General features: G+C 40.1%; 1 protein-coding gene across 1 annotated transcript in view; it reads left to right on the top strand.

Annotated features, from left to right (window-relative positions):
* The first annotated feature begins 1,991 nt into the window (after nt 1-1,991).
* CRPPA (CDP-L-ribitol pyrophosphorylase A) overlaps nt 1,992-25,707 on the top strand; it is a 123,919-nt gene continuing 100,203 nt past the window's right edge. Inside the window, exons 1-2 of the mRNA XM_075706150.1 lie at nt 1,992-2,158; nt 9,279-9,558. Coding sequence (XP_075562265.1) covers nt 1,992-2,158; nt 9,279-9,558 — 447 coding nt within the window. The remainder of the gene's footprint in view (nt 2,159-9,278; nt 9,559-25,707) is intronic.

The raw sequence follows: 25,707 nt of genomic DNA, 5'->3' as shown, positions 1-25,707 counted from the left end.
CTGTCCAGTTTTCCAGGACTTTCCTGCTATTGCAGGTATCAAGGATATCTCTGAACTCTGCCTTTGCTAGCACGGATCACTTCACTCCTATTGTGCGACTCCTACATATGATTCTTAAAGATCTTTTCCAACCTAAATGATTCCATGCCTCTGCAATCCCATATGATCATTTTACCCCAGCCCACAGCTGGCACTGGCAAAGCAGCCCAGCTGGGACATAAAAAACTTCCTTCCATGCTACTTTTTCAATCAGACCTACTCCTCAGAACAGTCTCCGTACGTGTTCTACTTAGGTTCCTCTTAACACAACTAAGAGAAACCTGAAAAGCTGTAGATAAGGTAGCTTCTCAAAGATATACAGAATAGATCAAAAAATCCTGCAGACTCTAAAGCCTCTGGTCATTTTAGGACACCCTGCACATAAGACACTGATTTTTTCCTAAAAATAATGTCAAAGAGGACAGCGTTAGGACCCCGAGTGCACCAACCTTCAAGTTTAGTTGGCAGAGTTATGTTCAGCTTGCGAAGTCCAAAGGCTTGTCTTCTACTAGTAAGAGCTGTTATGAAGAAAGCCAGAAGCAAGGCCCCGACCCTCCTTTCCTCCTTTTCCCTCGGGGAGTTACTTTTAAGGAGAGTCTTTATTGTTGGCCCCCTACATCTGCACCCGGTCTGGTGCCTCCCTTACCTTGACTTGCACCCACTGGCTCAGCTTCCTGGCTTACCTCAGGACCTGCTGCCTCACTGAGACCTTGCCAGGTGATCACCAGACTATACCTGACCCCGAGGGCCCGATCCGGACCCTGACTCATGCTTAGCATGCTGGCTCCGTGTTGGTGAGGCTACTGTTCTCACCTGCCTTGGTATCACGCTCCGCTCCAGGCTCTCCTTCCCTTTTCGAATAGTCTGGCTCTCACTGCTCCCTGATACGCAGCAACAAGCTCACAAGAGGGTTTTTTTCAGATTTGCAAGGCTATCTTTACAGCAAGATGTCCAAAACTTTCAGATGAGGGCAGAGTGTAGGAGTAGTATTTAAATATGCTCAAGTTACAGCCTGTGATGTACAGTGAAGCCAGACATATCAACCTGAGAGCCGTTTTGGTGATTTCAGATGCGTGACCTGATGTCAGGCCTAGCAAGCCCCCTCCTCCCCGCACTGTGCCTCCTCTGCCACCTAATGGGTACCAGTCCTGGGAAGTTTACGATCAACCCGTCTCGGCTACTGCTTACAGCAACACCGTAAGAAGAGCTGCAACACCCCGCCTTCTCCCAGTGAACTGGCTGCCGCTATTTCAACCTCTCCCTCCTAGGATTAAGGGCAACACACACCCGACCTGGGCAGGCGCCCCCAGCCAGCCTGTGGAGCAGCACTCCCCTCACGGCCGCGGCTCCGCCCGCCTCCCCCTCGGCTGCAAACACGAGGTGTTTATTTCCTCACTGAGACGGGGCATCCCGCCCCCCCCAGCAGAGCGCGAGGCGGGGGGGGGGTGGGCACCAGAGCCGGGGGGCCCCGGGCCTCCGCCCGCCCCTGCCCCCACCGCAGGGCGCCCCGCCCCGCCCCGCCCCGCCCCGCGCGCACGCGGCGCCTAACGGCCCCTCGGCCGCGCGCGCGCTCTCCCCGCGGCCGGCACCACCCACCCCGGCGCGGCCGCGCATGCGCGCTGGGGAATCACCCGCGCGCCGGGCATTTAAAGGGCCAATGGCTGCCGTATCGCGCTTGTGCTGCGGTCTGCTTGCCGTCCCCCATCCGGCGTGACCCAGGCGGGTGGGCGGCCGGCCGGCCCCTCCGGGGTGTAGGCGTATGCCGCGGGGCTGCCTGGGCCTCTGCGGGGCCTGGCGTAGCGCGGGGTGGGCGAGGAGTAGGGCCCGGTCCCCCCTGGGGGCGGGCGGGCGCTGTATTCTTTGGATTGCGGACGTCGCGGGCAAATAAAGTTCCTACTGCTGGGGGGCGGGGAGGGCGAGGAGCGGAGCCGCCGCCGCCGCGCCCCGCGCAGATGGAGCCCGGCCGCGGGAACCGCGACGCCAGGCCCGCCGTCACGCCGGTGGCGGCGGTGCTGCCGGCGGGCGGGAGCGGGGAGCGCCTGGGTGGTGCCACCCCCAAGCAGTTCTGCGCCCTGCAAGGGAGGCCGCTCGTCAGCTACACGGTGCGGGCGATGGAGAGGTAACGAGGCAGGCGCCGCTCGGCTCCCCTTCCGCGCCCTGCGGGCCTTCCCCTCCGCCCCCGGCCCCCCGCCGCTTGAGGCCCGGCCGCCGGCCCTCGCCGTGCCCCCAGCCCACAGAGAGCCGCTGGCAGCCGCCCTCGCCTCAGGCCCTGGCCGCCCGCCCCTCGGGGGGTTTGGTTTTGCGTTTCGGGGGGGATCTCCTTCCCTCCCCGCCCGGTCAAAGCCTGTAGTAAGTGACAGGGTGGCTGGGAACACGTAGGCCTGGCGCAGACCGGGGGTGCTCTGAGCGGCGACTGGGCGGGCTCACCTGGGGAGAGGTACCGGGCGGGAGCCGGGCGCTCTGCCACCGCCATCCCGGGTGGATCTCCTCTCTCCCCGGCACTGCAGACGCCTTGAAGCTGTGTTGCTTTCCATTGCTGCTGGAGATCTGTTCGAGGCCCTCAGCCTCGAAGCTCGAGTGTTTCAGTAGCTGCAGTGGCTGGTTCGGTGAGCCGAAAGCCTGCTATAGCCATTGGAGACAGTCATAATACTATCCAGAGGCCTTGAAAAAAGATCTCTTCTCCCATAGCCATTGGAGATGGTCTTGATACTGGCCAGAGGCCTCGAAAAAAGATTCACTATTCATACTAGGATGAACTCAGTGCTCTACAGCGCTGCGTTATGCTTCACCATGGTGAAGTCCGTGGTGGAACGCCCTGCCTCAGCAGGAAGCTTAGATGCCCCCTTGGCTTTGCTTAAGATACAGTTAGATAGATAGATAGTTAGTTAGATAGATAGGCTAGAAGATGATAGCTCACATAGCGTGAGGCTGCATGTGTAACTTTGTGTTGGAGCAAAGTGTATAAGTAATGGGATCTCAGCAGTCAGGTTTTTCCTTTTCATGAGACTGTTGAGTTTGAGGTATGTGACTGACAGTTAATATATTATTGTCAAATGTTAACATAATGTAAGTCTTGTATCTAGTGTCACTTGAAACACTGCAGGTAGGAGTGGAGTGTCAGATGTATTCTGGATGTTTTGCAGGAACTTGTAGAAAACAAACCTGGAGATTTTAGAGAGTAGGGGAGGAGTGGAGGGTGGTGAAAAGAAATGGAATTGCCAACATCTCCCAAAGTTCTTAACTCATGGAAACTTGTACAACATCAAAATTGGGACTCTTTTTCCATTCCCACCCAGAGAGGCTTCCCTCAGGTCACTTGCTACTTTATGAAAGAAATATTGCTTGTTTTCTTTATTTAATTTTCAACAGCAGCCAGTCACAAAGCTAAACACATCAGTAAGCAAAACCTCCAATCCAAAGCCTGTCACAGCTGTAACTTCTGCCAAAATGTCATGGGAATCTACAGAGAAGAATAATATCCTAACTCAGTATGTAGGAGACCTGGAAGAGAAAACAGAGTGAGGTTTGGGGAGGAAATTATATTCATAGGAAAATAAAACATTATTCATTGAAAAAAAACCCCAAAACCTTTCATTTTTGCTGCCAGTAAGCTCTGGCAAAATAACAGTTCTTTGAGCAACAGTATTATATTTATGTCCTAAAGCTGCAAAAAATCAGAAGATTGAATTCTAATTGTATAGTCCAACCTGGCGTGTGATCCCAAGTTGTTTGTGAGGGTAACAACCTAGTGCTTTTGCTTAACTTCAGGTGTGAAATAACTGGTGCCAGTGCTCTCACAGGCAGAGCTTTCTGCCATCTCTGCACTGAATTGAAGTGTTGGCTGGTAAGTATGCGTATGGGGAGTTGGGAACAGATGTACTCTAAAGCTCAGAATGGCTTTCATTTTCGTCTCAACACTTTTATTTCTGACTTTGAAACTCCAAAGCAGGTACCTTGTCCTTTGTGCAAATGTACACACAAAAATGTAATATTGAGGAACTGCAGTTTGTCACATAATCTATCACCCGTAAGTGGCAGATTTTCTGTGTTTAGCTTGATACTATCTTCTGATGCTTATTGTTTACCTGCTGTAATTGAATGAATCATTGACTCATTGGCCTGTAATAACTTCTGTTGAACTGGTTATCTCAGCTACTGCAGCTATTTTTGAGCTTTTTTTTTAACCTGGAAAAAATGTAGCAGTATATAGACAGAAATACATGAACAAATCGAGAATTTGCAGGTGCTTTGCATGTGCTTTTTGAAAATCAGGAGAAAAAGATTTTTACACTGTTCAGGTGAAGGTAGTGAGAATCTGCAATACTGATGTGGAAAAACCGGCAGACAAGACAAGAGCAGACATGAACAAATAAGCAGTGCATCCTGTTGCATAGGATGACAGCATGTAGAATGTTGGCCTGCCAATAATAATCAAAGATGATGCCCTTAGGAAGGGAAGGTGAGAAAAAACAGGGTGAGGAGAAATTATTGGGTTTTATTGCCAGTATAGTGGTGCTGATAGGAAGGTCAGGTCCTACCTTGGGGGTAAAATTAAAGTGTGTCAGAGAACTTAGAAGTCTGTTTTTCCCATTGGGTTTGTTTCTGCTTTTGTTGAACTGTGCAAGGCTTTTGCATCAAGTTCAACAGAACTAGAATGACGTTCCTCCTTTTTGCTTCTGTACAAACCAGTAGGGTTGTTCCTTGATTTTAATTTTGTGTGTGTGTGTGTGTGTTTGTTTAGAACAGAACATTCCCAGTTCATTTTCTGAGACAGGGAGGAATCTCAGCTCTTTGTGCGCATGCGCACACATATTTTACTAAAACTGTAGAGAGGAAAACAGACTAAGGTAAAGGTTGATTTTAAAATCATTGTGGGTCAAATAAGCTGCTGCTATTCTTGCGGTGCTCATATGTCACCAGCTGTTGAAAGTATAGTGAGGAGTTATGAAAGAAGAAAGCAGAATTAATGTCTTTACTGGCAGAATAAAAATTTTCCATAAAGGTTTCAGACAGCTATGTTTACTTTCTTTACTGTAATGTAGTCTCTTAAAATAGGTGGCCTGATATCAAAAAAACATCACCTTGGAGAAGCTTCCAAAGAATTGCCTCTTCAGAAATGTATTGTGTAATTTATTTGCGAAGTATTTTCCCCTGTTGGCTGATACATGTTCACTGGCTCTACAGGTCACACAATTACAGTTTTGTTAAATGTATCTATTGGGATAGTTCTTTTTGTCCAGTTATCATTAGCTTATTCTTGAAATTGCTTGTGAGCTAAAAAGAATCATAGCAAACAATCCAATTGTTCTAACTTTATGAAGGTATCTTTGTTATTTTGTCTGACTAATAAGGAACATTTTCCTTCAGGAAAAAATGGATGGCTGCTGTACATGAGATGCTCAAAACTTCCTTAATGTGCCTGTGAATGTACCTTTTCAGACTTAAAAGCTCCCTGCTTCCATTTTTGTATTGTAAAAGGTACATATGTATTCATATATTTTTTTCATGTATCAATAAAGTCATAACAAAGCTGTTACAGAGCAAAAGGAAGTTGTGCTTGCATTCTGCAAATGCATTTTGTTCTTGACAGTTCTTTGTCTCATTTGGTGCTTGAACAATAAGATCAGGAAAAGTAACAATGATTTATCTTGTACCTCTGAAGAGTTTCTGTGGTGGTGAAAGATCGTCTCGTGCACTGCTAAAGCCATCTCAGCAGTGACTGCCTGGTTCTGGCCTTGTTTTGCTGATACAACTGCCAATTTCAGTAGGTTGTGTGTTAAATAGGTTGTTACTGGTCTGAGTAAGAGTTGTAAGAAACGGAGTTTGAGCATTTAAGCATTATGTCAGGTTTCAGGCTCAGAATTTGTTTGTACGTGAATGAACTGACAGAGGATTAAACCTCAGTCACATTTGTACTTGAGCATGCCATTGAGGTGATAGTCTCAGAGCATAACTCATCAGTTATTTCATTTTCTCTGCAGTCTGTGATGTGAAGTCATGTAATAGCTTAATCTGTTGCTCAGTTAATGAGCTCCTTTACTTTGAGTTCTAGCTCAGCTGATATAAATGTATGTACTTTTGTTTGAAATTCAATGAAATGATACTATTTTCTACCAGGCAGCTGGTCTGTCTGTAGGTGATGACAAGGACAGTTGCAGGAAACAAAACATACAGTCCTTTTCTGCCTCATTGTTTTCCTTCTACTAATATTGAGGTCCTCCCAAGGCAGTTGTAAAGTGATTATAACTGGGAACTGGGGTTGTTACTTTTGTTTTGTTTGATCAGACCTGATTTTCCACTCTAGAACTACAGCCTGTGTTGTATGGAAGCACTGGAGTTCTGTATTCAGTGCTTGTTAAAGCACATTGGGGTATAGTACTCTGATCTTTTTCATGCCTTGTGCTGATTCTTTCTGAAACTTGCATTGTCTTGATCTAATATTACAGTTATAAAATGGACAGGGTGTTTGCTATTTTTAAATTGGTTTTGAGCAGGTCCTGAGTTTCTTCTTATTATAGTATGAAATCTTTCTGAAGAAAAGGGTGTGACAACTTGAGGGAGGGCAAAAAAAAAAGATCCATTTAGTGCCAGATTGAGCGTATACTAATATCTTTCTACTTCATTAAAACACTTTGCAACATTTCCATAAGCAGATCTTTGAAAGAATAAGTACGTGTGTGGTGCGCAGTTCTCTTTTGTGAGAATTTGTAGCATACTTTACTGAATTAGTACTTTTCATGAGTTTTGGTGGGACATGTTAGGCTTCAAAGCTTAAGCTGTTGTTGTACCTAATCAATCTAGAGGATACATTTATACTCTTATATGAATAGGTTGCATCTCTAAATCACAGCTCTAATCATAGGACATTAGTCCAGAATGAGATTAAGGAGGACATACTCAACTTTATAAATGTGTTTATCCAGACACAGGGTGGAGCTGTGACCGCATCCTGTCACTTTTTGGTGTATTGTACCACTGGAGGCCTCGAGCCATTCCAGTCCCCTGCCCCGTGAAGAGGTTTATCACAGGCTGGCCGGTACTTCTATTCTCTTCCCTTCTTGGAAGATGTTGTGTACTACCCCGGTGCCTCATAATCTGTTTCATTTGACTCCAGAATGGGAAATGTCAGTGCTCTTACACAGTCACTAGTGAATGTGCAGACTGTCCACTGTTTCTGGGAACTGTGTAAGGCTACAGTCTTTCTGCAAATATATGTGCAGAGCTCTTATTTAGTGTGAAATAACTCTTCTTGAATTTTGCTTTATTTAAATGGCTGAGTCTCAATATTCAAAAGAACGAGATGAATCCAATTAGTTTGCCCTAGTTCTGAGTGGAAGTCATGCAGAGGTGCTAAGTTTTGTGGCTAAATGTAAGACTATGCCAGGACTCATTTGAGAGGTTTGAAAACCTTTTGATGAACCTGTGGTGAGTGACAAGTTGAAATGAAACTTGAAACCATATGACTTCAGATTTTGCATTTGAACAACTTCAGTACTTAAAAAATATGTTGGTTTGGCTGTATTTTCTGCCTTTGTTAAGAGTAAAATGAACATAAGGACAAATATTTTTCTTTTGAAGAATGCTAATAGCACTTCCATTTCTTTTTAATAGTTATTTTAAAATTCATTGAAATAACTTTCCATGGAGTTCTATTAATTACAAAACTACCATACAGAAGGTGGAAGATGCTTTGTTGTTTCACATAGTTCTAGGGGAGTGGTTTGTATCACAGATGACTTTGCTTTTGGAGTGAGGATTGTTCCTAGGCAATGCTCTCTCATGTGTTATTGCAGAAACCAATACCTTGAGCTTGTGTATTTCTGAACTGTAAATTTCTTACTCTTATTTTTCTAACTGGAAGTATTTAGCACCTTAGTCCATCTTGTGTCTGCAAAATCAGTTTCAATAGCTTTACTAGTTTTAGTTGAAAGAATACACCATAATTGTCTCTCTCCCTTCCTAGGTAGATGTGTAGGCTACACATGAGTAATTTTACTACAGTAAATTGTTTTTGTAATCATTGCTCGTCTGATGAGTTTCTTGTCTGTCATGCTAAAATACCTTCCTGTCATCTGTGGAGACACAGAAAGGAAATAAAACAATTTAAAATCCTTTTTTATGCTCTCTACATACCATTTAGGAAATAAGACACTGAAATAGCTGGATTTGTTATGGTATTTCTATTATTTTGAATTACAGTATGCCACATTTGACTAATTTGTGTTCCTAGGTCCTTTGACAGAAGTATGACTTCAGCCTAACTTCAGTTATGACTGGTTTTAATCTTGTGGGTTGTGGGTCATGGAGAATGGTATCAGCTAGGCTCATACCAACAGTAGAAGCTTGAAGTTCTCTAAAAATATGCTTTTCATATTATGGTAATTTTACCTAGCATAGCCATGTTCTTACATTTTGCTAGCTTCCTAGAGCAGAAACCTTCGTGTGTGTGTGTGTGTGTATATATATATTATTTGCAAACTACCAGTACAATGTTTCCTGTCAATATTCAAGTGTCACAGTTTTGATTCATTAGCAATATGACAAATACTGCTCATGCCTGTCTTGATAGTGATCTTTGTTTCAGAGTTTTTCTTGATCCTCTTATTCACTTGTAGACAATGTACTGCACAGTAGAACATGGAGTATTCCAGGTCCCAGGTTTTACCAGTTTACTGGAGACTGAATTTAGAGAAAGCTAAAATAACAGACTGTAGCTGATTGATGTAGAAGCTAACGTTTGAAGCTAGGAACAAGTCTGGAGTTAAGAAATATTTTGAAGGCTTTTCAAGTGGTTATCAGAAGGTGCTCCCCACCCCGCGAACTGGCTGTGGGAAGCAAGTACCTTCCCAGAGTTCCAGTTACTTTGGTTGACAACCATGTATTGGTAGAGATCCTCTCATGTAGCTCTTTCTGCCTTTAGGGGTGAAGTACTAATACACACACAAAAACATGGACTTGAGTATATTGAGAGATGCTTCATTTAGCCATCTTGAATTTCTTTTTATATGATATAAATGATCCATCCACCAAGCCGGGAGGCGTGGGGTTGCTACTCTACCCTTACTTGGTTTAGTGGTGGACTTGATAATGTTAGGTTAATGGTTGGACTGGATGATCTTAAAGGTCTTTTCCAACCTAAAAGATTCTATGATTCTATGATTCTTTGTTTCATGGCAATATCTGTACTTTTATTTAGTCATTCATGTCTACTTTCTCTGTCTTTGTACTGTTTTTTCTAGGATAAATTGGATATCTGACATTATTGTGGTGGTCTCTCCTGAAAATATTGAAACAATGAAGTCTATAATTGAAAAATATGGCCACAAAAGAGTTATGGTAGTAAAAGGTGGAATAACTCGTCACCGTTCAATTTTCAATGGATTGAAAGTGTTTGCAGAGAATGAATTTTCCAACCGTCTTCTCCAGAAACCAGAAGTAGTGATTATTCATGATGCTGTGAGGCCATTTGTTGAAGAAGATATTCTTTCAAAAGTGGTTATGGCTGCTAAAGAACATGGGGTATGTACTATACAGCAGTGCAACTCTGCAACGTTCTTTACACTGTATGATGTAAAGTCATGACTGATAAATAAGGATTTGTGTAGCAATTGTATTAATATATTATGTTGATTTTTAAGTAGAACAGATGCAGAATCCCTATTATGCAGAGAGGTCAGATGGGGGAGGGAGACATTCTTAAATGCTGCAGGCGTTACTTGCTACAGGGAGTAATTATTGCCATAGAGAGTATCAGTAAGAGATTTAATTAATCAGCAATTTGTTAGTTGAAAGGTAGATTACTTAATGATAGTTTACCTTTTTTCCATGCAGAATTCTCACCTAATGCTAGAGTAGTTCAGTTAGTGATCAATAGTAATAGCCAAAGAGAGTACCACATTGGTTGAAACACAAACTGTATGTGTTTTCATCTCAAACTTATATGCAAATCCTGAATAAGTGGCAAGAGAGCTATCTCTGTATTAATGCTAAATTCATCTAGAATCTGTAAGCATTGCAAACTGCTAGGAAAAAGGGGAAGTGGGAAGCCTCCAACCGTAGGTTGGAGATCCTCCTGGTCATCAGTGCATGTGAGGACTGGGAATATTCACGGGAACCGGAAGGATTTCTGGGAAAGTAAGTGATATGTGAAGGGGAAGAGTTGGTAGAAGTTGCTTTATGCAAGTAGAATGGTAGAGTTATTAAAGGCATTCACTAGCAACAAGAGGAACTGGTGGATAAACTGGCTGAGATGTTAGAAATCACAACTTAGCCACAGGCTTGTTTGTACAATTTGCTATCTTTACCTTGTACTTCAGTTCTCTATTAATAAAGATGGAAGAATGCTTCCCTACTTCAAGGAGATGATTTGAGGTAGAAGTCATTAGTGACAGCAGATTCTTTGGGTATTAGAAAGCTAGGAAAATCTACCACTGCTTGTCTTTTTCAGGAAATGAGGTAAAAGATAAGCTAATTGACAGATGATTCACAACTTCGACAGTGGAATAAAGAGTCCAAAGAATGAATTGTGGTATTTCCTTAGCGCTCCTTCACCTTTTTTTGAAGGCTCATAGTGTAGAAGGGGAATGTACAATTTGTTAAAATGTTTATTACTAAAATTAAATTATGTAAGGTCTCATGGAACATTATGTTAGAAATATAAATATATTGAGCTTCTTACTAGTAGGCCTGTACTTCTGTAGATTGGCTTAATGAGAAATGGCAATAAAATAGAAACTCCGCTCTGTAGTTTTCAGTGATACAGAGCCTATGTTTCTAGTCATTAAAACTTAAATTCCATTAGAATTTTAACAGGGTTTTTGACCTTTCTCATATAGCACAGAATAGCATTCCAGAATTGATTCTCTACCAAAGACTTTAAAATAGATCCCCTTTGTAAATCTGTTTTAAACGTGATTCTTTGAGAGTAATAGAAGAATGGGGTTAACTGTACTGATGTTGAGTTGAAAAGAGAATACCTGTTTTCTGAATGTGTTTGTGTTTAGGTGTCTTTGCATGTTATGGTATATCATATCTCATTTGTCCCTGTGTTCAAGTTTTTTAACTTGTTCACTTTTTCTTTAAACTTATGTGATTTTAATGTAATATTTTTTTCCTGGTTTTCTTTTTAATTGGATGCAAGACATTTTCAGTAAAACAGTAGGGAACCAAGGCAATCTCCATTGACCTTAAGGCAGTGTACTCTAGTTCATCTGAACTTCCAACTGGTAAATATTTCCTTACCTAGATCACTGAAGTATCATTTGATCTCAAAAAGGTGATCTTACACATTTGTTATAGTCTTTTCCATTCTATAATGTCTGTCTGAAATGCAGATGGTATTTATTGGCTCTGTGGTGGCTTCCTGTGTTGGCTTAGATCCACTGAATTCAGTGAGGCTAGACCATCAAAGAACTGGACTCCAAAACCTGTTAGCTATTGATGTTACCTGACAAAGTAATTGAATTAAGGAACATAAGAACTTCATTTTATGTAACAAATTGTAAAAGCTTCCTGACAGAGAAAGGTGGCTATCTTCACTTGACAACTACAGAATTCTGAAGAACTAAGTGACTGGAAAGCTAAGACTCTTTCTCAAAACTGACATGCATGGTTTTGAATATCAGAAAAAATTTGATCAAGAGAAGCTGTCATCTTTAGTTCTTCCTATAGTCAAATTCTTTGCATATCTAAAAGGGAGTCAATTCTTCAATCTTTCAGTACAAAAAGTAATTACTTCCTTTTGCATTATGTGGAAAGGTACAAAACCTGGCAGAAACATCATATTAAATCAGTAGTGTAATAGGGGTAATGCTGTATTGTTGTTCATCTGCATACCATATAGATAGCATAATTATGAAAAGCTTTAATGTTCTTTAAAATGGCAATTGATCAAGTAAGTTATTGCACTTCCAGCTGCCAATTGTCAGACAAATAAACTGCTTTATTACACTTACTAATCAGTTTGTTATTTGCCTGTAGGAATCAAAATGTGCGCCTTATCCAGAACTAATAAATTATGCCTTAAATCCCCCAAACAATCCCTTGATTATGTGAAAATATTACTTTGTAACCAATTAAATTCCATTTATGTTTTTGGGGTAATTTTGTAATTAAAATTACATGTTTCTAGAAACAAATTCTTTATTGCTAGTAAAAGTTGGGAAAAGTGGAAGCTTCAAAAGGCATCAGTCCAAAGCCTCTAGCAATATCTCATTGCCAACATTGCATCTTAAACAACATAACTAAAAAAGAAAAATACTTAGAAGAAAAAATATCAGGAAGGCGGTGGGGAACTTGTCAGTTCTGCTACTGAGAGTTAAAAAAAGGCACATACAGTCAAAGACTCTTTCTCTAGTTAACATAAACTAGATTTGAAATTACAGTTTATTTCTTTGAAAGGGCTGAATCAAAACAGCATTCTTAAAAGCTGGTTTCTGGAAGCTGTCTAACATCATTACTTTATTCTCAGCTTTAGCAAGAATCTGAACAAAGCATACATCTCAATACAGATGTACAGTGCTACTCAGTCTCATAGACTCTTATTCACATACACAGTCAGTCAAAATAATACCCCCAGACAGAAAACACTACATATTATGCTCAGTCTGTTCTCTGAGTTTACTCAGACTCAGTGCTGTGGTTATCAGTCTTACTGTATTAGAAGGCTGGAGCAGAAAACGTGCACCCATACACATGCTGTTATTTCACCCAGTTATAAAGCATTTTATTTTGCTCTCCATATGATTGTTGAATTGCATTAGCAAAATATGGTGTGGCAAAGCAAAACACACCTCTTTTTCTCCACTGAAAGTGAAGGAGGACTTGAGTGGGTAAATAGCCTCATCTGGTGTGGTATACTTGAATGGGGATGGCAGTACTGGAGCAGTTCTGCTCACTGTCCTTTCTTTGTTCTTTTTCTCTTAGAAGCAATTTTTAAAAATGTTTTCTTATTATGTCTTCTGGTTTTGCCATATATGTAATATTTTACACATGATCTTTGTTGTCTTTGTTATACTCCAAGACTGATTTTAGCCAGCTGTAAAGGCTGCATCAGTAACAGACCATTTTTGATTTGTATTTATACACTGGGTCATCTGAAGTCATCCTCTGCTTGTGTTCTCAGAGGTTCTGCTTTCATTGTGTGCTTGATACTTTGGGGGGCTACTGCTGTCCTGTCAGACATCTGTGCAAAAGCAGAATCAGGAACTGATGACATACCACCATCTTGACATGATTTTTATTCCACTGATGGAATGAGTTCTGTAGTTTAGGAGGCTCTGACTTACGTCAGTGTAAAAATACATATGAATGAATTGTAAGGGTGTTTATATAGCAATTTCAGAAGAAAACAACATTTGAAGAGCTACATTACTGTGAAAATCAAATCTGTTCAGTAGCCCTGAAACTTTTCTGAATGTGTGAAAAAATCAAGTGTGGTTTTGCTGCTGTACAGAAAATAGTTATACAAAAAGCATTATTCCTTTTTCAACTCTGTAGTAATGGATAACTATCAGAAATAGTAATGGATAACTATCAGAAACATACTGATGTTTCCATAGCTTATGGCATTATTGGTCCCACAGAAAGTTATAACCTTCTCAGCCACGTCGTTAAGTGTTTTCTGTGTTAAATGGAGAACTAACATCCCCACAACATCCTTCTCTCTAAATTGTGGAGATATGGATTTGATGGGTGGAGTGTTTGGTGGATAAGGAATTGGCTGGATGGTCGCATCCAGAGGGTAGTGGTCAACGGCTCGATGTCCACATGGAGACCAGTGACAAGTGGAGCCCCTCAGGGGTCCATACCGGGACCAGTGCTGTTTAATATCTTCATCAATGACATAGTGGGATTGAGTGCACCCTCAGCAAGTTTGCAGATGACACCAAGCCAAGTGGTGCGGTTGACACACCGGAAGGACGAGATGTGATCCACAGGGACCTGGACAAGCTGGAGAGGTGGGCCTGTGTGAACCTCATGAGGTTCAACAAGGCCAAGTGCAAGGTCCTGCACCTGGGATGAGGCAACCCCCGATATCAATACAGGCTGGGGGATGAAGGGATTGAGAGCAGCCCTGCGGAGAAGGACTTGGGGGTACTGGTGGGTGAAAAGCTGGACATGAGCCGGCAATGTGCGCTTGCAGCCCAGAACGCCAACCGCATCCTGGGCTGCATCCAACGAAGCGTGGCCAGCAGGTCGAGGGAGGTGATTCTGCCCCTCTGCTCTGCTCTGGTGAGACCTCACCTGGAGCACTGCGTCCAGCTCTGGGGCCCTCAGCACAAGAAGGACATGGACCTGTTGGAGCGGGTCCAGAAGAGGGCCACCAAAATGATCCGAGGGCTGGCGCACCTCTCCTATGAGGCCAGGCTGAGAGACCTGGGCTTGTTCAGCCTGGAGAAGAGAAGGCTGTGAGGAGACCTTATTGCGGTCTTCCAATACTTAAAGGGGGCCTACAGGAAGGATGGGGACAATCTTTTTAGCAAAGCCTGTTGTGACAGGACAAGGAATAACAGATTTAAACTAGAGAAGAATAGATTTAGACTGGATATAAGGAAGGCATTTTTTACAATGAGGGTGGTGAAGCACTGGCACAGGTTGCCCAGAGAGGCAGTGGAGGCCCCATCCCTGGCAACCTTCAAGGTGAGGTTGGACGGGGCTCTGAGCAACCTGATCTGGTTAAAGCTGTCCCTGCTCACTGCAGGGGGGTGGGCTGGGTGACCTCTAAAGGTCCTTTCCAACCCAAAGCATTCTATGATTCTAATGTATTGTTAGCAAATACTTGAAGTCATTGTCCTAACAAGATGTAGTTTTTGGTGCTGGGAAAGCACTGGTAAGGGGAGAAACAACTCTTGTCATTTCCCAGTCTCAATTTAAGTTATTTAGATGAGTCATTGCTTTTATAAGGAAGGATGCAACCCAACCAACTGAAATAGATAAATCACCAACAGAGACTTGAATTATAATCTCCCTTCTTTGCAGCATTTGTGTTATACTAACAGAGCCAGCTGTGCCTAATACAACTAGTTTCTAATCCTTTTTAAAAAGGTGACTTGATCCCACATTTTAGCTTCTGGAAGTCTACACATACAGTAGTTTTTACCTTACTTTTTTTTAGGTAGGATTAGGTTATCCTGGAAATAAATTTTGAGCATAGCTTCCTGTACTTAAGTGGTTGCTGAGGTAATTTTTATGTAATGTCTGTAAAATGTACCTCCTTTAAATTTACAGAAACTGCATATATGATGCTGCTGTTGATTTGAGGCTAATTAAAATCTGTATGCTTCATCTGAGAACACAGTTTGACTTTGGAAAATGAAGCAGCTTTTAACAAAGATGTGTCTGTATAGTCACTCAGATTTCCCCTTCCTGCAGCAGATCAAAGGATTGAAGAGTAGTTCCTTAAAAAAAGGGAAATCCCAGCCTGTCCAGCATGTGCGAGACGCTGAATAAAGGTCTTGGATCATTCTAGCCACATCTGTATGGCAAGATCTGGAAGAGATTCTTAGCCATATCTCTCTGGCTAAGGATTAGGCATGCGTACCTCCCCAAGTTTTTCCCTTTTTCACCAAACATTGCACTGAAAAGAAATCTTGAGTTTTCGTTCAGAAATGCCCACAGCTGCATTTTGGCTGAGCTTGTGATCTGAGTGGTTGTGGCAAGGACACCACCAGCCCTGCAAGTTAGGTGAAGCTTCTGAAAGCCAACTTGGCCTGTTTCATATGCGGTAATAGTTTGCTGGACTGGTTTTGTGCTTATCTTCCTGTTTCCAAGGTTGTGGTACAGATAGAACTAAAACTGCCTTGAGGAGCATTGGAGCATGTAGAGAGAATTCATGAGGTATCAAATTCATACATACATGTATTAGAGTCACTATTTGAGCCAAACTCGTGTGGTAAGGTATAATGATCCATTACAAGGTCCTTGAAAACAGAGAAGGTCGTCTTAGATGAAGCTTGTATAAAGAGGTGACTTGAAATTTTGAGTCTAATGGGCTGTCAGAGAAAGAAGCTCGGGTGCAAGGTTTCCTGCAAGGAGAGGACACAAGGAGTTCCGAGAGAAGCAGCGAATTCAGAAGGCAAATGCATTTGATACGCAGGTGCAGAGTTGCTTAGGGAACTGCATGACCACAAACTACAGTGCCTGTGGTTTTGGTTGCTCAGGACTGTGTGTGTGGAAAAGAGTTATTAATTAAATGTTGCAGTTTTGCATTTGGTTGATTAAATTGTGCAAGTCCTCCTGCAACACCTCAAGATTTTTTTCTTTTTTCTTCATAATATGATGTAAATCATGTGTTTAATGATTTGCAGTGGGTCAGTAGCGTTCATATCATTATATTGTTGATTTTGTAATGATGTAGACTTTCTGGAGGTAAAAATACAACTTCTTAACTGTAATTGTAACTCTTGTGGCAGTAGCTTCAAGATTTCTACTCCACTGAATACAAATGTTAACTCCTTTTTATATTGACTTGCTCTAATATGCAAAATACTTTGTGGCACAATGCGTTCTCACTGTTAGCTTTTTGCAATGTAAATCAGTAATTAGGGTATGAAAGATGGCTTTCTGACTGTAAGATGTGTTTCATTACTTGTTAACTCAAGATAATACTATGCAGTCAAAGTAAAATAAAGTCTTGTTCATTTTAGAGGCAAAAATGATTGGTTTTGTGATTAATTTTTATAGGAAATACTCTTCTTAATTTTTTGCCACCTAGATTTACAGTATAGCTCTAGTTAGAAACAAGCACTAGTAGAACAAGAAAGTGCTGGTAGCTCATCTTATTGTCATATTATGTTGAATGAATGCCAAAATTTGAAGTTGTGAGTATACTTTAAAATATTTCTAAAAATATTGGAAACCATTGGTAGCATACTGGCCGCATGATTTACTTTGGAACGTTTAAATTGCTTAGACTGAATTTTACATGTTATAGAATCCACCATAATTGTGTATAATATACAACTATTGCTGACAACTGAAAAGATTAAATGCATCATAAGAAAGCCTTGAAGTGCTATACCGGCATGTGCCGCTCTTTAAGCGGGGGATGCTAATGTGTGGTCTGGATCATATACTCAATATGGATCTTTGGTAGCATTATGTAGACTTTATACAAACTTTGAAGTACTTAAAAAAATCTATCAAGAAGAAAACAAAACCTTAATAAATGAGAACATGTTGTCAAACATTACCAGCTATTGCACTGTGACAAAAATTAGCTGAATATGTTGACTAAGGTAATAAGACATTATTTGGCTAATAATATGATAAAATGTATTTTATTGAATATGCAGTACTATTGTATTTATGGAAAACACGAACTTCCTTGACCATTCATGAATTTCTCACAAGGAATGCACAGATAAAGAATGCACTAGAAGAAATGCTATATAATTGGTATGACACCATTAAAAATGTATATATTGTTTTAAACCTGTTAACGTTTGTAATTTTATTCTTTATTGTATTAAAAATAGTAGTTCTGATTTATGGCAGTAATTCATGATACAAGAGCGACATAAATGACATTCTTAAGACTTATTTTCAATCTGCTTTTTTAAAAAAAAATCCAATTTTAATACGAAATCAAATGTTCATATAAATTAGTTGTATCACTGTTTGCAGTACCACTCTGCTTTTCCTTAGTGCATATGTATATTCTTGGGTTTGCTTCTTTTCCACTTTCAGTATGTTCTTGAGCTTGCTTTCAGTGCTCTGTGTGGAAAAATTGCAGCCTGTGATATGCCTAGTTCTACTTTCTTCCTCCACCTCATACGTATATTTTCAGCTCTGTATTCCTATTGTCATATCCTTGCATGATGTCCTGTCTTTTTGAGGGGAATCTTTTTGATATTCTTTGAGAAGTATTACTTTTTCCACAGAATAACATTTGGAATTTAGCATGTTGTTGATTAGATCAAATTAATATTTACTGATGCTTAGAGGTAAATGCTTTAAATACAAAAGAACAGAAATTATGTAAAGTAAAAAAGAACACGTGCAGTCTTAATTTTTGAGCAACAGTTTCTGTTATTGGTAATCTTCTTCAGTTTGCTATAGCTAATTGGGGCTCTGACATGTCTTGATGTACATGTACTATCCCCATTTACTCAGATAGTATGTTCTGATAAAGGTGACCTCATTAGAAGAAATGTTTTCTTTTTCTTAAACAGTGTCATAAATACACATTACATTTGTTTAAGGCATCCAGTGTCTTTGAAGTCAGTTCAATGTACAACATCGTGTCAGCTCATTAACATTGGATCAAAGTGTATATTAAATTTCTGATTAAACATCCCCTCTTTTGCAGCTAGGAATAAACACAATTATAACTTCTTCCTTCCTGGTGTTGGTTTAAGATTAACATGTGCCCAGTTTTAGTGAGTTTGACTGTTGCTCCTAGCCAGCTGGGTAAACAGACTTTAAGGAAATTAGGTGAAGTTTAGCATACAAGTCTTTTTTCATAGTGTTCAAAACTCCTTACATCTGTTCTAATTAACCTTCTTTTTGTCTGGCTGATGATTAGGTTTAATATCTGTTACAGCAGGCTTGTTTAACATTTCAACCAGTGTTGTCCTTGGGCAATTAAAAGCTGCCAGTACAAATATGTCAAAATAGCTGGAATTGGACTGGTTGGTGATACTGCCTACATAGAAGAAATTTTAGTGGGTATCTCACTAATGAGAATCAAAGATGGTGTGCCCATGATAATGACTGAATTTTGATTTTTTTTTTCCCCCAGCAGAATTCAAAACAAGTTAATTTAAGAATTATTCTTATTTAAAAAAAGGAAGCTAGCTGGCAGAAAGAAGGTAACCTTTTTTCTTTTTTTTTCTTCAGCCATAATCTCTAATGGATACACAGCCCAGGTTGCAGATTGTACTTGTTTGTCAGTAGAAGGAATCCTGTCCCCACCACAGCACTGCCACACAAATTATGTCTATGCTACATGGTAGAGTCTGGGTGTGAGTGTGGGTGAAAGTATGATATGCCCTGGACTCAAATTTGTATTTCTGCATGATAATGAGAGTATCTCTACCTTTATTGTGGTCTGTGTTCTTTACTGAGTCATCCTGGTTGTCCTGTAGTCCTGACCGCGTGCCATATCTGGTCCTCCAAGAGAAGTGTGCAGCTGAGGGTACTGGTTTGGGGGGGTTCTTTTGGACATGACATTAACAGAAGGAGTTATGGGGGCAGATGGTGACAGGTTTAAGTCGAACCCATGCAGCCAGACTGCTGCCTTGCCTTGCTGTACAGCAAGTAGGTGGGCTCTGGGTGCAGGATGAGGTTATGAACTCTGTGAACTATGTGCAGGCTTGAATCAGTTCAGTTTGGAAGTTTGGCTAGTTTGGGCTTGAATATGTGTTCACACCTAAGTTTAGCAAACTCTGCACATATAGCCAAATTGTAGTTATCAACTGTATTTCTGTATAGGAGTGGTAGCTTATGGTTTGTGTTATTACTTTGTCTATGCCCCAATCTTTTGCATCCAAATAGAATTGTTTTGCCAGGATTTCTGTAGGTTGGAGGAGGAAACACTCTGTCTTCCCTTCTGCAGCAGAATCACAGAACTTCTCATAGGTTACAACTTTTGGTTATAGAGAAGATAAAATGTAGCCCTAGACAACAGCTGTATATAAAATGCAGAAAAGGAAAGGAAAACAAAGAAACATAAGAAAAAAAGATGCGATATTTCAATGTGATACCTTGAATGTGCATTGGAAGAAATTCTCTAATTGCTTTATTTTACAAAGATAGCTATATGACTTTGTTTTATTAGATAATCTCCCCTTCAGATTTACAATATAAAAGATTTGAAAAGAACATCTTCTTAAATATGTGAAATATTTTAATCTTATAATTGAGTTTTTGAATTTTGCTTTGAAGATTGTTTGATAAATTTGAAATAAGAAATCTTTCAGTAGAGACAATTCTTCTAACAAATGGTAATTACTGAGTGTGGCTGAAGCATGTTGATTACTACAGATACAATTAATTTGAGTGCAGATGTCTGAATAGAAATGCATGTTTCTACCTGTTTCATGCATCACAGATACTGTGTTTATTTCTGTATTTTTTCATATTGTAGATGGCTGTGACTGCCCTTCATGGCAAGTAGTTTGATCTGTGTAAATGAATACTTTCCCTGTAGTAACATGTGGAAACAGTTTGATGGAATAAAATGAGAAGAAATTAATCATAGTTATTCTGAGCTTCTTTCACTGGTTCATAGCCAGACCTAATTCAGACCGAAATTCTTAGGAGATGGTAGTGGTTGGTAACATATAAATAATCTTTCACCTAATAAAGAACATTCCAGCACATATTTGTAAACTGTTAGATACCTAGCTTTCCTAAATTAACATCGATTGTCATTGTTATGTAGTTGAACAGTGTCCTAATGCAATCCTTGTCTTCACGGAAAAGCAAGATAAAATTGTTTGTCTATTTACCAAATTCACCTCTACAAAATTGACTTTAATGGAGTTCCAAGATGGATGTATTTGTTCTACTAAGTGTGAATAGCCCCACAATATCCAGCATACCGTTTCAAAGAAGTCAGCTGCTTTGAAGTGATGAAAATATATTTCTAATATACTTCTACTTCCGGTGTATATATGCAAGACAAGTTTATTTTTTCTAAGGCAGGGTGACTAAATTATTTGGGAGTCTTCGTTCAATACTATTTTGCTTGTCAGTGTTGAAAACAACTCTGATTAAAGAATTAAAATTAATAAATATGAATATTGAGAAATCATGCAAAAACATGAGAATAGGAACATTCTTTTAAAGATAGCACTCATAAGCTATGCTTGTATGTTTGACATCAGGCCTACTCCTAACTAATTTTAAAACATTGAATCTAATGCAGTTAAGGTGATTGAAATATAAAATGTACATTTACTTAATACTACCAGACAGCTGAGAAGACAGAAAGCACAGGGGGAATGAATTTCAGGGGAGATAGAGACTATGAACAGAGAAGAAAAGTATTGCTGGGGTAATTAAAAAGTAGAAGGGAGTCACGCTAGAGGGATGGGAGAGTCTGCTCATTTAGGACTAGACTCTGTAAAGTTTTAGGCTGCGATTCCCACTCACTTGAGGTTCAGGGTTGCAAATTGGCTGTGTAAGTGAACTTTGTGGGTCTGCATGAGTACTTGGGGTGTACTGGGGACAGGGGCGTGCCAAAGACATAGCACACTTCTTTTTTTTTTTTTCCCCCCAGTATGCCAGCCTGCAGGATCTGTGGTTGTCTGAGCTTGTTACCACACTGTTGTAAAACAAAAGGAATTGTAGTTGTGGTATTTTTTGTAAGGATTTTGTGCCACTGAAATTTTTTTTCTCTTCCTAGTCCGTATCATTCAAGTTGTTGAGCTTTGCAGCTATTTAGCATTGTTCTGTTTCAACTCTGGCTACCAAAAAGGACCAGATCGGTGATGTGGGTGTGTTGGTTTTCATGCTCTTTTGGAGCTTCTGGCTCTTTGATAACTTGTTCGTGGTAGGTTGCATTCTAGTGTAGAGTGTTGGTCTCTGCTGAATAATGCACTGTGTGGTGGGGGTATTTGTAACCTGGATAATTTCTTGCTTGTGATATAAACTCCATCTCCCCTCCCTTATCCTTTTGGAAATTTTAATGCGTTCTGGGTTTTTTTGTAAATAAAATGAGGATTTTCAGTTCTTATGAATATCCAGTAAAAATAAGCTGTACTGCATTGTGTTAGCCAGGTTGCTATGTTGTGTGTAAGCTTCTGTGGCCTAAACATTCATACTTCATTTTGTAATAAAAGGTGTCATCAATATTGCTTGGATTTTACTCTCCTTGAACTGTCTGTGTTATCTGATCTTAAAACACACCCTGGTTATGTATTCACTGAATAGATGCATCTAAACAATTTCTTGTCAGAATAGAAGTATGATAAAATGAGAATGATACAGTGTTACTGTTTAGTAGAAAGGTGGATTAGTACGCCTTGAATCTATGGAAAATACTTATGATACCCTATTATACTGACCTGCATGATGCACTTCATTCTCTACCTTTTTTTTTTGGTCACCATCGAATCTTAAAATCTTGATTGTATGTTATGCTCTAGGCAGGTATGCCAAAAACTGAATACAAAACTGAGAACCTGTTTGTAAATGGGTTTGATTCATGCTGTTTAAAATGGATTATAAAAGACACATGTTGTTTCTAAAGACTTCTAGAGGCTTGTTCAGTTTTCAGCAGATGGTGGATGAGCTTGCTTCTGAGAGATACCAGTCTGTCACTTCCACTGAAGTTGATGGAATTCAGCATTGTCAGGACATTTTAGGATTGTTTTAGGGAAATGATAGATTAAAAGGATGGGTTTTGTTCCAAATTTTGTCTGCATATAAAATTAAGCAGTTAGCAGTATTTGTTTCAATGTCTGTTATGCTATGGAAGAGTATTTTAAGCGCTTGCCCATAGATATTTTGATACTTTAACTAATTTATTTAACAAAATATGCAAAAATGGGGGAAAGAAGTGTATGCATTTCCTGGACATGCCAGGTTCACCAAAACTAGTGCTTGACTGTCTTTGAAGTGGAGCGGCTTGAAGGCCGTAAAGTGGACATTTAAAGAAATTCAGTTTAACTATCCATTAACTAACCACTTCACATTCAGGAAGGGTGTATGATGCATTTGGTGTATGATTTTGAAAGCAAATCTACTTGAGATCTGGGTCAAAATGATTAGAAATTGGAAGATGAGTACTCTGGGTAGGGAAATGTCGGTATAAGACCCAGGCACTTGCTTTAGACTCACAGGGTTTGTATTCTGTGGTAGGCTAATTCAAAGTGTAAAAAAAAAAAAAAAAAATCTGTAAAACTATAGTGACATTAACAAGTACTTATAATTTTAAATGAGGAGACATTTTCTTTGTTTTATTCTTTTTTTTTTTTTTAAATTCATGTCTGAACCTCTTGCCTGAGGGCCAAATACCTGTACATTCCTGACATAAATAGCAAGTCAAAGCTTCTCAAATTAGAACAAATAAAATTCAAATACCTGAGACTCAGTATATACTCTCTTTACTAATATGGAAATAGTTTTTTGTTACTGGTTTATAACCAACATGGAAATTCCTTGCAAAGAATAAAGTATTTGATGTTGTAACTGAATAGACACAGACTAACCGGGTGATTGTGTTCTTCACTTACACCCCATAGTCGTCAGGGGCAAAAGCCCCTTTAGATGCAGTAGTACCTTATTGTATTATTGGCTCTACCGTGCCCTAATGTTTAAGTTTCTGAAGTAAAAAATGTAGTCTGTAGCCCTGTCTTCAGTACGTAAATTCCCCGTCCAGTTCATTGCAAGACTGCTAGGAGTGGAGTTCAGAAAAGGCTTTGTGCTGAGTAGGGAGGACACTTACACTAACCAGAGGGATACACCCCAGAACGAGCAGAACATCTCAAACTGTGCCCCTCTTTGGCCTGTATATGAGAACAAAATGCACAGCTCAATTCTCCTGTTTTTACATGCCAAATATTATGTTTACGCAATGAATGAAGATACCCATGAGCCAATTTTGGAAGCAGAAGCACGTGCTGTGAGGTCTGTGTAAGCCAGCTTGGGTTTGGCAGCTGCGTTGGCGTATGCCAGCTAGAGAATGTCGCCAGAAGCACTGCAGATGCAAGGTTTCCTGTGTTAGGGACTCAGCTGTCTTGTCCCATATGACAACAATGCAGGGCATATACAGGCTGATATTTTCCTTCGCTTGATCCCAGTTTCATGCAGTCTGAAAGTGGCCTTAGGAACTGTTGTAGTTCTTGTGTCACTGAGGTGGTAAACTCTGCCCTGTGTTGGGTCGCATCATCTGGTTGAGGGAGCCCATGTGTGTGTGTGCTGAGACAGAAGGGTCCTGCAGAAAGGTGAGCCAGTACTGAGCAAAACAACCAACCAGTTTCTGTATCTTGTCTCAGGATTTTGAGGTTTCAACTCAGTGCTGCACCTTAGCAAGTATGCTCTAGCTCATGGACTCATGGCTTTTGGACCCTAGCTGCTCATCATATGAAGGTTTTCTGTGCAGTAGAAACTTCCTGCCTTTGGTAAGTACTAGAGCTCTGCATTCTGCTTTTAGAGCATAGAGCAGTCATGGACTGAGTTGTCCTTTTTTTGGAATAAAAGCTGATTTTTTTTTTTTTTTTTTTTAAATCAAATGACTGCTGGTTATACTGTTACTACATACATAGTTAGAATTTCTCTCCCTCGCATGATCAGAAGTCAGCCATAAATCGTATTCTTTGTATTAAACTTCATGTTTTCGGTCAGTGTCGGGTATAGTTTGAGTGGACTTGCTGCAGAAGACATCTTACTGTGCCCAACTTGTGATTTCTCATTGAAATGGAGGGAAGACAGGTGAGAAACTTTCAGCCTGCCACACTGGACTCAGTTCTGGGGTAATGTAAAGCAAAACTGTAGTTTGAAAAATGCAGTTTGTTAAGTTTTAGGTGCCATGAAGCTTTTAATTACTTGAGAAGTTAATTGGGGGTTTTAAAAAATGACGTGTTTGGGTTTATTAGAAATTAGATCTTCCTGAACCTTCTGGAAGAGCTAGGCCTCAGCAGAGCAGGAGATGTGGTTCAGTATTGTCACAAAGATACAGATACAGACATTCATGAATTTTTATTGTGCAATAAACCAGATGTCAAGAAAACAATGTGTTTCAGAGCTCTTTTAAGAACATAATTTTGAGTATTTCAATTTTATTTAGAATTGCAGTTTGGTTTTTTGTTCCTCAGAGTGTGTGTTTCACTTGTGAGATTTGGTTACGCAAGTCACATTGTATTCTCTTGTCCTGTTTTATGCTTAAAACATAACATGACATGATTGTTAAAAACTGTAATAAAATATTGGATCAGCCGAAGAAATCCTATTTTGCTAATTGTTTTTCTGGAATGGTAACTTTCAGAAAAAAAAAAATCAAACAGACTTAACTAATTACAGAAAAGCTGTGGCTAGCATGCTGCTCTGTCTCTTTTCCCATGACCTTCTAATTTTATAATTTTGTGTGTGTGTGTGTGTGACCAATTAAAATATGACAGCAGAGCAAAATAACATAGTCCAAATGCCCAGCAGCTGGAGTCTAGAGGTAATAATCCATGTCTTGGAATCATAGGAAATAAAGAGGGGACAAGTTGCAGATTTAATTTAGTCTTTCTACTTCTGCTTATGCACAGCTTTTCCTCAAAGTACATCTGCTAAATTTACTCCTCATTTAATACATTGACGTATTACTAAAATTACAGTGGCGTTTAGTTTTGTCAGTTTGTCTTTTCTATTACAGAAGTAAAATTGATCCTGCCTGGGACAGAAGGATGGACTAGGTTACCTCTCTAGATCCTTCACAGACAGTTCTTCTGTGGTTTCATAGTTCTTGCTGATCTTTCTGTACCATGTTTTGCCTTTGGATGATAGTGTTTTGCTCCATGTAGTGTTTTATATAGATATATCTTCCCATGTATTAGAAAGAAAAAGTGTTTTTCAGATTTTGAGAAAGTGGTTCAGATATCTCTTGTCATATGAATGTTTTGAATCTTCTCTCTCCTTTCTTGGTAGCTCATGGATATCAGAACTCTGGGCACGAGAAATTGGTTTACATCTCTGTCCTCATTCTGTAAAAGAATGAACTAAGAAGCTGTATTT

This window comes from Pelecanus crispus, chromosome 2 (assembly GCF_030463565.1).
Source record: "Pelecanus crispus isolate bPelCri1 chromosome 2, bPelCri1.pri, whole genome shotgun sequence".
NCBI lineage: Eukaryota > Metazoa > Chordata > Aves > Pelecaniformes > Pelecanidae > Pelecanus > Pelecanus crispus.
Note: the sequence above shows the minus strand (reverse complement) of the source record. Positions and strands in the feature narration are given on the sequence as shown.